This window comes from Pelophylax lessonae (genome assembly GCF_965119305.1).
Source record: "Pelophylax lessonae genome assembly, chromosome: 5".
Taxonomy (NCBI): domain Eukaryota; kingdom Metazoa; phylum Chordata; class Amphibia; order Anura; family Ranidae; genus Pelophylax; species Pelophylax lessonae.
In genome coordinates this window covers 164010517-164022979 of record NC_138772.1, presented here as the reverse complement: position 1 = coordinate 164022979, position 12463 = coordinate 164010517, and the positions used below count along the sequence as shown (strand labels likewise).

The following is a 12463-nucleotide window of genomic DNA, read 5'->3' as shown; positions in this document are numbered from 1 at the left end:
TATGGGAAGCTGGGGTTTCCGGGGGACCTGCCACCTCCATGAGAGGGTCAGTGAGGGAGATGTGACCCTGAGGCTCCATAAGGAAATGATCTTTTGGCATCACTAAAGCATCCCCCCAAGGCTCAGGGTACCTATCAGCAAAGAGAGCAGGGACCCTCAAGGACTCACCCTACCGATCGGCGGAGCACCGAAAAAAATCAGACCCAGCATCACCCATGGACGCCATCCCTGTTCATAGGTCTCGGGCACAGGAAGGGGAAACTGAAGGAGGAGATTTGGCATCCCGATGAGGCTTTGGTCGCCTCCAGCACCTCCCGGACAAAGGGAAAATGGCCCTATGACATCTTTGGGCTACACAAACATGGCCATCAGCTGGAGACCAGCCAGACTAACAGCTGCCATCAGCTACAGATGCTGAAGCATGCTGCCAGGATATTTCCTGCACCCTCTGCAAGGGTAGACCCCTGAAGGTAGGACACACGTTAGGGGAGACTCCACTGCGCACTCTGCACCGGGACCCCCCTGCACTATACCCACACTGCAAACAGTAAGGCAAGCACCTAGAGGTCTCCTACACTGGGACCACTTCAGACCACCAGGGCAGGATGTACATTATGCCAGGCCCCCTATAGAGTGGGGATAGTGGGGGAGACCCCAGGGGTCTCTGCTGCATCCTCTGCCCTGGGACCCCTACCAGACTCCAGGTCTAGACAGAGGGGACAGGGAGTGGGGGAAGCCCAGCTCACTGAGGGATTTAAGGATGGGAAGAGGTCTGCACGCGCTCGCTGGCTGGGCTGGGGGAACCACTGGATTCAGATTATCCAACCCATCGCCCAGCCAGGCAGTTGACTGTAGATCTGAGAGAAAAAAAACAAAAAATATGTAAGGAAGGAGAAAAAAATTGCTAGGACCAGAGATCCCAGCCGGGAGCCTAGGTCCTTACTTCTGACTAGACAGATTAAAACTGATTACCTAGAGCAGAGGGGGGGGGGGTTATATACCAGCTGAGGATGGTGGCTGGCAGTTGAACTCCAACATGTAGCCCTGCTCAATTGGGCTTAGAATGAATCTGTTGGAGGCGATTTCCACTGGGACAGGAATCCTAATTGATCTCCTACCAGAAGTTGCTTGTCATTGCATCTTGGAGGACTTGTCAGGACAGTTGAAGAGAATACAGGATTTCCTTTAACCTTTTTGACCCTGTCCAGTATTTTTTCGGTTTGTTATCCTTGCCGTTGCTGCCATGGGCATGGGAAAAAAAAAAAAAAAAAAGACAGATTTTTTTTTTCTTCTTTTCGGCTGTACGCTCTCTAGAGCAGCTTCTATGCCAGGCTCAAAAAGTAAATCTCCAGATAAAGGCAATCTCAACTTGGAAACTGCATCTTCTGACCCAATTTTTTCAAAGCGCTTGTCTCGCTGAATTTCTGAAGCAGAAGTTTTGGCTGCCATCTTCACATATTCTGCAGAAGCATCTGCCATGTAACCCACAGCTTTGAACAATATAGGAAATGTACTCCGCAACTGATCTCTGGGTGTATCCGCTTCCAAAATGGGCATGTAGCTGAGCAACAATTCCAAATTCCTTGCCACACGTTGTGGCCAAGGCTAGCTTTAGACCAGGGTTTGTTAAACAGCACATTGCACTATTGGATCTCTGATTGTACACATATCTTCAAAAGCCAGGTCAGACTTTTTTTTTTTTACTGTCTGGATGCTCCTCTTTTTAAACAAGAGAAAGATAATCATTAAAAGAAAATCATTGGGGAAACTCTGGACTTCCTCTGTGACCCCTGGTACATCTGATGTCTGAAAATGTCAAACTTATCCTCTTGAATATCTAAACAAGTGTCATAAATTGCACTTAACTCATTCACTTCCTGCAGCCTGAGTCTAAAGCTAGAAAAAAATAGCAGATTCCTCCGCTTGGTCCTGACAATCCCTGTCAGATTCAGATCTAGATTTATCAAGGTCACTATCATTTTCCCTGACCTCCTTATGCTACAGAACAATCCCCATGGCTGACTGTCCAGGCAGAGTGAATAAAGGCACTGCAGGAGGATGGGGAGTTGTAAGGACTAGATTCTGCATGTTAGAAAAGACCTAAAATGTATAAAAAGTGGGTGCCATTCCTTAATGGACAACAAAATTTTGTTACAGGCAGAAGCGGTTTCATCTTTTAGCAAACCATTATTACAGCTGTGGCACAAAGGCTTGGATCATGCAGACCTCAATTTACCACCACATCTAGCACACTTTTGAGTGCAAAATTCTTGTTTTCTTTAAGAACCAAAAGAGGAGTCAAGTCTAAACTCCTAAATCGATAAAAAAAAAAAAAAAGTGCCAAGTGGGCAAAAATGGCCACCACCAAGGGACCCCGGTTACTGTCGAAAACCAAAAAAGTTGATAAAATAGGAATAAGGACAAGACAACAATCCATTACTTGTGTTGAGCTGATGCTCATTTTGCTTATGCCCCTGGAGCTTGATGGCCTGAGGCCTTCGTAACGGTCTTGCTGGCTGCAGGGACAACGAAGGACAGCTCAAAGAGGTTGTAAAGGCGACTGAAGGTTTTTTTTTTCTTTTGCATGAAAGTAAAAAACGAGTGTGAAGCTGCCCCTTCAGCCACCCCCTATACTTACCCAAGCCCGGTCTCGATCCAGTGATGTGCACAAGACCTGAGGCTCTCCGTCCTGATTGGCTGAGATGCAGGAGCCAACCGCTGCTGTCAATCACAGACAGTAAAGTTGGAACGGGGCTGAGCCGCGCGCTGTGTCTAATAGATGCAGAAAGCCAGCTCGGGAGCAAGCACGCACGAGTGCCCCCACAGCAAGCGGCTTGCTATAGGGGCATGTGCAAGGGGGGTCCAAGAGCGCTGGCAGGGGACCAAGTGGGGGATTGGGGCTGCTCTGTGCAAAACCACTGCACAGAGCAGGTAAGTAAAACATGTTTATTATTACATTTTTTTTTTATAACATTGTTTACTTTATCACTTTAACCACCAGGACCAGCTTCTCCCCTTCCCCTGTGCTGCCTAAGGCTGGTGTTTAGTTGCTCCCGGAAGTGACACCCCGCACTGGTTCCCGATTCATGCGCCCAATGGAATGCCCACAGCCATTCAGCAGGTGTGCATGCTAAATTCCATTCATGGCCCCTCAAAACCACCTTGTGCACAGCTTGATGGCCAACCTGAGGTACTTTGACAACTTCTTTACAAACGAAGGTGAGAAATGAAAGCATTTGTGATATGATGGAAGCTACTCTAAAAGTGACAACTTGAGTAATAAACTAAGTTGAACTTACTAAGGTGTACAGTGCTGTAATGCTATTTGGTGTAACTACAGTGGACTAATAAAACCGCAAAAGCAGATTTATTCCTAGGCATTGCAATAAATTGCAGTAGTAGGAATGCGTTCTTTAGAAAAGTTTACCTGCATTTCAAAAATGCATTTAAGCAGGGCTGGTGTGGATGAGCCCTTAACATGATTGTAGAGTCTTGTTAAAAAAAAAAAAAAAAAAAAAAAAAAACATGTACTTATCTGCTCCATGCCAGTTGGTTTTTTGCACAGAGTGGCCTGGATCCTCCTCTTCTCTAGCCCCTCTTCGATGCTCCTGGTCCCTCCCTTCTGTTGAGTGCCTCCGCAGCAAGCTGCTTAGCTGAGTCACAGCTCCCTTTGTCCATTCAGACAGTGAGCCACGACCTGACCCCACCCCTCTCTCTGATTGGATGACTGACAGCAGCGGGAGCCAATCGCGCCATGCTGCTCTCAGCCAAGGAGGAGGGGAGTCCCGGGCAAGAAACTCCTCCAACATCGCTGGATAGAGATGGGCTCAGGTAAAGATTAGGGGGGCTGTTGCACACTATTTTTTTATTCTAATGCATAGAATGCATGAAGTTAAAAAAAAAAAAAAAACCTTCTGCCTTTATATTCCATTTAAACAAATACCTACACACAACCTTTAAACGAACCTGTAATTTGGCCGTGCAAGGCAAAAATAGAATTTTTGTAAGAACTTACCGTAAAATTATTTCCTCTGACAGACGTAGCCATTTCATACTGTAGTTTACTCACAAATGGGTAATCCTCTAGAGGAGTAAGACTAGGCAGTGAAACTCATAGAAAAACTTTTCACTAGACACCACCTTAGGGGCTGTCCCTTGAGACATTACCCCAGACACACCGTGCGTACTAATCAGTTTCGTAGCAAGCAGTGAAGGAAAAGACAACCAACCCCAAGCAATAGAGGGGCGGGGGCTGCGTCCGTCAGAAGACTCAAGAGAAAATAATTTTTACGGTAAGTTCTTACAAAAATTATATTTTCTCCTACGTACTTTGACAGACACAGCCACTTCATGGTTTCCTCACAAATGGGACGCCCCAAAGCAGTGTAGCCATGAGGGGTGGGAAGAACGTTAGCATTTTGTTGGTTGCGATCTATCACGGCTAGAAAAAAAGAAAAAACACGTAGCCAACAGGAGCTAACCCCAAAACAAAATTTCACCCCCAGAAGAGAAAACCATGTCTCTTCAGCACATAGCAGCCTGCAAACCCTTGCGACCAAAGGAAGCATCAGAGGATGCCAGCAAATCAATCTAGTAGAACTTTGTAAAAGTGAGTACAGACGACTGAGTCGCCGCTTTACACACCTGAGCCACTGAGGCCCGATGGCGAAAAGCCCAAGCGGCACTCAGCGCTACAATAGAATGTGCCCTCACAGTGAAAGGAGGAACCTGACCCTCTAGGGCAGTGATGGCGAATCTTGGCACCCCAGATGTTTTGGAACTACATTTCCCATGATGCTCATGCACTCTGCAGTGTAGTTGAGCATCATGGGAAATGTAGTTCCAAAACATCTGGGGTGCCAAGGTTCACCATCACTGCTCTAGGGAATAGGCCTTAACAATAGTTCGTCTGATCTATTTGGACGCAGCCGAACCCTTACGAGGATCCCCAGGAAGGACAAACAGGGAATCTGATGCCCGAAAAGATTCCGTGGCCGACAGGTAAACCCTGATCGCCCGTACCACATTCAGCGAATGAAAAGCAAAGACCTTGGGATGCATGGGCTTCGCACAAAGCGAAGGCAAAACAAATCTTCAGAGGAGGTGGAGGGCAGACACCACCTCAGGGAGAAAAGATTGGTTGGGTCGCAGAACCGGAACCTCAAACGACCAGGGAAGACAAATGGCAAGACAGAGTCGCCAACTCAGACACCCTGCGCGCAGAGTTGATAGCCACCAGAAAGGTAATTTTCTGGGACAGCAAAGGCAGAGAGATGTCTTTAATATTTTCAAAGGGAGGCCATTACAGAACGGACAAACCCAAATTCAGAGCCCCTTGAGGTAAAGGGGACCACCTCTGAGGAGCCAGACGACGCACCCCTTGAATAAAGGTGCGAATCAAGTGTTTTCTTCGCCAAGGGAAGTTGAAAGCAAAAAGGCTAAGGCTGACACCTGACCTTTAACCGGGTCTAAAGCCAAAAGTTGCTCCACTCCTTTCTGCAGAAAGCTAAAAACCTTGCCAACCGAAAGGAGCGAGGATGTAACCCATGCGACTCATACCAGGCAATGTACATCTTCCAAATACAATGATAAACCTCCCTGGAAGTAGCCTTCCTAGCTCTTAACAAAGTAGGAATCACAGCATCAGGGAGACCTCTGTCACGCAACATCTGGCCTTCAACAGCCACGCCGTTTAGGCCAGAGACTGCAAGGCAGGAGGGAAGATCGGTCCTAGAGGCAGCAGAAACTCACAGGAGGCAGCCGTCAGGGAGGTCCGACGACCACCCTTACCAGGTCTGCGTACCAAGACCAGCGAAGGCAGTCTGGGGACAACAGAACCTTGGCCACCTCCTTGGCCGCCCGGGCACTCCTGGTGACCCCTCGATGATCAATGTAAACCACAGCCGTGGCATAGTCAGACCGCACCTGAACCGGGAGGGACAGAAATACGATCTTGAACCCCGAACAAATTAGTTTGTGAACCCATGAGTCCTGAAACAAAGACGCCCAGGGTCCCGGAAGGCAACGCAGACGTCCCCCCACCCCCGAATCGGGTGAGGGTGTCCCATCATGCAGAGGAGGAATCGTCCGCCGAACCGGAATGGCAAGGTTCGGGCTCATCTAACCAAGCCTTGTCCTCTCCGGAGGCTCTGAATGGTTTCTTTTTCCTGTGCCCCCAGGGCACAAAAAAGCCCCCAGTGAGCTTTGAAGGAAGGTCCCCGCTTACTTCGAGGGGTCTTGCCTTTTGTGGATTGGGGGGGAAAAAGTATTCTAACCCCGGTTAGACCCTTGATTAGCTCATCCAAGGAGTCACCAAAAAGCAGTTCGCCCAAAAAAGGGAAGATCAGACACTGCCTTTTTAGAAGCCTCATCTGCCGACCAGCTCTTCAGCCACACCATGCGGCGAAAGGCAATCCCCACCGCAGATACTCTAGCGGCCAGGGGAGCCTCGTCCAGGTGCCGCATCACACAGATAGACCATTGCCTGGGCCATCCGGTCCGTGAGCTCAATGAGAGTCGGAGAAACCTACTCAGCCAGCAAGTTGCTTTTAAGCACCTTAATCCATTCCACAACAGTCTGAGAAACCAGTACGGAGGCATACACAGGCTTGAGGAGCGAGCCCGCTACCAAGTGTAGGTGGCGGGAAAGTGATTCCATGCGCATGTCCACTGGGTCCTTAAAACGGCGCCAAAACGCACAGCAAGGCAAGAAAATGGCTGCTGCTCTTACACTGATGTAGCCTGGCTGCCCACACCCAAAATGGCGGCCGAAAACAGCGCCAGCCATCAGGAGCCCAGGAAACAAGGCCACCGCGGGAACCCACCACAGGGAACCCTCCAGGACAAGGGAGAAGCTACATCCCCCCCCAGGCTTAAGATGCCGCTACATCGCCCCCATCAGAAGCTGGGAGGGCAGGACCTGTACAGGCCAGGGGGATCTTACAGAGACCCCAGCTCTGTCATCTCCAGGAGTGGGCCCACATTTCCCCCACAGACAACTGTCCCAGGGACACGGGGGGCTTATCACTCACCATACCATGGACCGTGAGGCTCTGCTCCGAGGCAGCTCGCCTCCCAACCTGAGCGGGGGTTCTGCCAGCCAAGAGGTGTACGCTGCAACTTAGGGCGTTGCAGGTTGATGCGTCCCGGCGAAAGTTCTTTTCGCAGGCTCGTCCCCATCCGTCGGGGCTCTGTCATGGCGAGGCCTGGGTGGACCACAACCTGCTCATGCTCATTGGCCAGGCTGGGAGACAATAAGGATCTACAATATCCAGTGCGAAACCCCAGCCCAGCTGTCGCATGTAGTTCACCAGGAGGATCCCCCTGACACTAGCTAGCGATAGTAAAGAAAAAAGAAACAAACATTTCTCAAAGAAATAAAAAACTGAGACCTGAGTCCCAGCAGGGAAAACCTAGGTCCTACTCCTAAACTAGGCAGCAAGAAACTGATTAGTAGGCACGGTGTGTCTGGGGTAATGTCTGAAGAGACAGCCCCCCTAAGGGTGTGTCTAGTGAAAAGACTTTCTAGGAGTTTCACCGCCTAGTCTTACTCCTGTAGAGAGCATTACCCATTTGTGAGGAAAATATGAAGTGGCTGCGTCAGAGGACGCAAGAGAAAAACAAGTGTGTTTTACTCCACGTCTAGCCACACAGAAAGCACAGATTGGTGGAGGGCTGCAGTGGCGCTTGTCCTTCTGGAACTTTGACTGAGCTCCAGCGATCCTGTGTGGAGATTGGACAGAGTGACGACGGGGTTCTTGGTCACCCCTCTAAGGCCCTTAACAACTCCCCCGATTGCTCAGTTTGGCCGGGCCATGAGCTCTTGGAAGAGTCTTGGTTGTGCCAAACTTCTTCCATTTGAGAATTATGGAGGCCACTATGCTTTCTGGGAACCTTCAGTGCAGTAGAATTTACTTGAGGATTCTTCAGAACTACCCTACCTCTGTGCTCTGCAGGCAGTTCCTTGACTTCATGGCTTTTACTCTGATACAGTATGCATGTAAGACTTTTTTTTTTTCTTTAGAGAGGTGTGTTTCCAAGTCATGTCCAATCAATTTACCACAGGTGAACTCCAATCATGTAGACATCTCAGCAATGATCAAGAGAAATGGGAGGCACCTGAGCAAAATTTCAAGTGTTGATGCAAAGGGTATGAATACTTAAGCCACTGTGAGGATTCGGTTTTTCCTTTTTAATAAATTCAGACATTTCCAAAATTCTGTTTTAGCTTTGTCATTATGGGGTACTGAGTGTAGATTATTGAGAAAAAAATCATCAAAAATTTAAATAATATCAGGTTGCAACATAAAGAAATTGAAAAAAGTGAAGGGGGTCGGAATACATACATATTAGCATGCCATAGTTACCCCCTTTTTTATAGGCATTTTTGGTTTATTTTAACCATTATCTGGAACTTTGTGCACTGGACTCCTACCCATAAACCCTTCCGCTAGGCATAGCATCTAAACTAGACTTGGCTTGAATTATTTTTTTTCTTGATAAGCAAAGCACCACACTTTGTTAAAGATTCTTTGGAGGATTGTCTTAATTATGAACTCTGCTTTACCCATTTACATTATTTACTGTTGATAAAGTTTTATTTTAAATTTAGTCTTGAATACAGAATGGTTATTTGGATTATTGTCTGCTCCCTGTAATTTTCTTTCATTTTGTTTGTAAAAAAAGGACAGCACCTGCATATTCAGAAAATAACCATTCTCAAATCTTAAAATGTATCAAACTCAAATTAAATAGAGCTACGATGTCACACACTGACCTTTTTAATATTTTTTACCGGAAGCATTCGTTTTTACTTTAATGAAGTTTCCCTTCATTCAATCTACATATAACCCACCTTCTTAGATAAATATTTCTGTTTGGGTACAAGGTTTGTCATTCTTGGTTTGTGGTCCAGTGCCTCTCTGTTGTCTAATGGTTTAACTTTGTATATTCTGACAAGCCAGTGTTCTGATGTAAAAGCCTCTTCCAGATGTTTGAACTTGATATCTTTATTTCCAATCTCAGCATTACGAGTACGATCAAATCCTGGCGGGGTTCGAAAATCTAACTGAAAAACAAAAAAAAATATATAAGTCAGGGTTGCAAACATTGCTCACATTGGATGAATGCAATAATTCAGGAATGATGCGGAATGTTAAATTAATGATACATATCAAATCTCACCAACACTCGTATCAACATTGAACGCTGAATATAGCATGTGTTATTCAATACAGGCATTTCCTCTATAGACAACCAACGGTCTAGGTTAAAATTTAAAGCAAATATGAAAGGAAATTAATGGATTTGGAACAATTATGACATTTTAGGTTTAGAAGGAGGATGAAAAATTACCGTGAGTTACTGTTTGCACGTTATTGTGTATTATGTTGTGCATTTACCTGCTCAGTATCGTGCTTTATAGCCCAACTGCAAGCCTAAAAAAAGTTTTCCCATGTACAGCCATGGCTAAAAGTTTTGAGAATGACACAAAATATTAATTTTTGCAAAGTCTGCAGTCTCAGTTTTTATTCTCCAGAATGTTATGAAGATTGATCAGATGAATTGCAAAGTCCCTCTTTGCCATGAAAACAAACTTAATCCCATAAACAAAAATTTCTACTTTATGTGTAAAGGCGGCCTGAGGATGGCCAAGAAAGTCTCCTACAGTTGATTCAGCTGCGGCATCGGGGCACCAACAGTGCAGAACTTGCTCAGAAATGGCAGCAGGCAGGTGTAAGTGCATCTGCATGCACAATGAGGTGAAGACTTTTGGAGGATGGCCTGGTGTCAAGAAGGGCAGCAAAGAAGCCACTTCTCTCCAGGAAAAACCATCAGGGATAGACTAATATTCTACAAAAGGTACAGGGATTGGACTGCTGAGAACTGTGGTAAAAGTAATTTTCTCTGATAAAACCCCTTCCTGAATTGTTTGAGGCATCTGGAAAAAAAACTGGTCGAGAAAAGAAAAAAAAAAAAAAGAGCTTTTTTGGGTCCATGGCCAGGAAACTCCTCAGACCTTAATCCCATTGAGAACTTGTGGTCAATTCTCAAGAGGTGAACAAAAAAAAAAAAAAAAAAAAAATGCAAAACTCCAAGCATTGGTTATGCAAGAATGGGCTACCATCAGTCAGGATGTGGCCCAGAGGTTGATTGACAGTGTGAAAGGGCAAATTGCAGAGGTCTTCAAAAGGGTAAAAACAATACAAGTATTGCATAAACCTAATATAAATGTCAAAAAAAGACTGAAACTTATGAAATACGTGTAATACTTCAGTATACTATAGTAACATCTGACAAAAAGGTCTATAAACACTGAAACAGCAGACTTTATTAAAATATTTGTGCCATTCTCAAAACATTTGGCCATGGCTGTAGTGAGGCTGTGCCCGCACTACATGGGTTAACTGCTTGTTTTGTCCAGGGGCGACCAAAAAGCTTATACTCATCCTATCCTCTGCTCCAGCAGCAAAATTACGCTCCTCCATGATCAAGCGGTGGACTGTTCCTGACGCCCTCGCGTCCAAAGTAGGGCAATGGGCTTCATGGCGTCAGGAACAGTCCACGGCACAAAACTGCGGGGGAGATGGAAGGATTAGGTAAGCATATCTCCCTTGTCCAAACGCCTAGACAAAAATGGGCAGCTAACCCTTTGAGTGAGGGGCCCAGCCCCACTGCATTGGAATACTTTTTTTTTTGCTCGGAATTGGGCTTTAAGGTAACCATCTGCATAAGGATACAGATAGCTCCTTCAGTATAGGAATTTACTTGATGGCTTATAGGCTGATGGAAAAGTCATACTTATGTAATCGCCCCAGAAAAAAATCCCATCAATGGTTTATATAACAAATTAATCTTGAGATTGCTTCTCTTCAGTCCATGTGTAAAATAAGTCTCCAATTGCTACTGCAGATCAGCCACAAATAGTTTATCAACATGTGTTTATATACCCATTTATTTTCACTGCATTCCTCCTAACTGCGCTCCAATTCTTGGTATTTTATATCTGCACTTCCAAGGGAATGTTTCTGCAATGCGTTCGGAAAACAATTTACTGCACATTTTTTGAGTTATACAATGTTGTTAGCTTATACTGTGTTTAATACTGACTCATGTCTGTGCAGTGGATTACTTTAATTATACTGTCTGATTGTCAGCAATACAGATGCAAGTGTCTTCCTTAGATTAACCATATGGTAAGCTAGTCCCAAACTGCGCTACACTTAGACAGAACTATAGATTTGAAAATGTTTTTTTCTTTCACTTTCATGTTCTTGAGGTTTCCAAATAAAGGTGGCAGGTCAAGGGTTAAGTTTCATCTATTCAAGAGAACACAAAGCAGTTCACAGGTTCTGATGCTTCAATAGGGCACCAACAGAAAGCCCTAGTGTGAACCGGCACTAAAACTCTAACAAGTCCAAAAAGTAGACAACAGTGAAAATTCTTGGTGTTTAATATTTCTACGATGTGTCACCACGGTGATATCCTTCACCCAATGGAAAAATTGCAAACTCACCAGAACCCCATGCGGTCTAGATTTTAGGACAGCATAAACGCCATGGTACTGATTGACTCCTTAAAAAAAAGTGATGGAAAGTATTCTCAAATGCAGCAATTTCTGCGTTAACTGACAGGTATCTTCCCCCAGGGTATTTAAACCAATTGTAAAGGGCTCCTGAAGAAGCGCGTTATGTGAAACAGCCGTCGTGCTGGACTATACAGTCAGGTCCATAAATATTGGGACAGACACAATTCTAATATTTTTGGCTCTATAATCTATTTGAAATGAAACAAACAAAATGTGTTAACTGCAGACTTTCAGCTTTAATTTGAGGGTATTTACATCCAAATCAGGTGAAAGGTGTAGGAATTACAACATTTTGTATATGTGCCAGGTGTGTGTTATTTCCTCATTATCCCATTTACAAGGAGCAGATAAAAGGTCCAGAGTTCATATCAAGTGTGCTATTTGCATTTGGAATCTGTTGCTGTCAACTCTCAATATGAGATCCAAAGAGCAGTCCCCATCAGTGAAGCAAACCATCATTAGGCTGAAAAAACAAAACAAACCCATCAGAGAGATAGCAAAAACATTAGGTGTGGCCAAATCAACTGTTTGGAACATCCTAAGAGTTTACCAAACAACATCTAAAAAATCCTGAGTGATGGGAAGAGAAGCGTATGGAGAAGGAAAGGAACTGCGCATAATCCAAAGCATACCACCTCATCGGTGAAGCATGGTGGTGGTAGTGTCATGGCGTGGGCACGTATGGCTGCCAATGGAACTGGTTCTCTTGTATTTATTGATGATGTGACTGCTGACAAAAGTAGCAGGATGAATTCTGAAGTGTTTCGGGCAATATTATCTGCTCATATTCAGCCAAATGCTTCAGAACTCATTGGACGGCGCTTCACAGTGCAGATGGACAATGACCCGAAGCATACTGCAAAAGCAACCAAAGAG

General features: G+C 45.4%; 1 protein-coding gene across 1 annotated transcript in view; it reads right to left on the bottom strand.

Annotated features, from left to right (window-relative positions):
* The window catches only part of STT3B (STT3 oligosaccharyltransferase complex catalytic subunit B), a 268786-nt gene that overhangs the window by 4361 nt on the left and 251962 nt on the right, over positions 1–12463 (bottom strand). The window contains exon 15 of the mRNA XM_082258272.1: positions 8855–9067. Within this exon, the coding sequence (XP_082114398.1) occupies positions 8855–9067 (213 nt within the window). The remainder of the gene's footprint in view (positions 1–8854; positions 9068–12463) is intronic.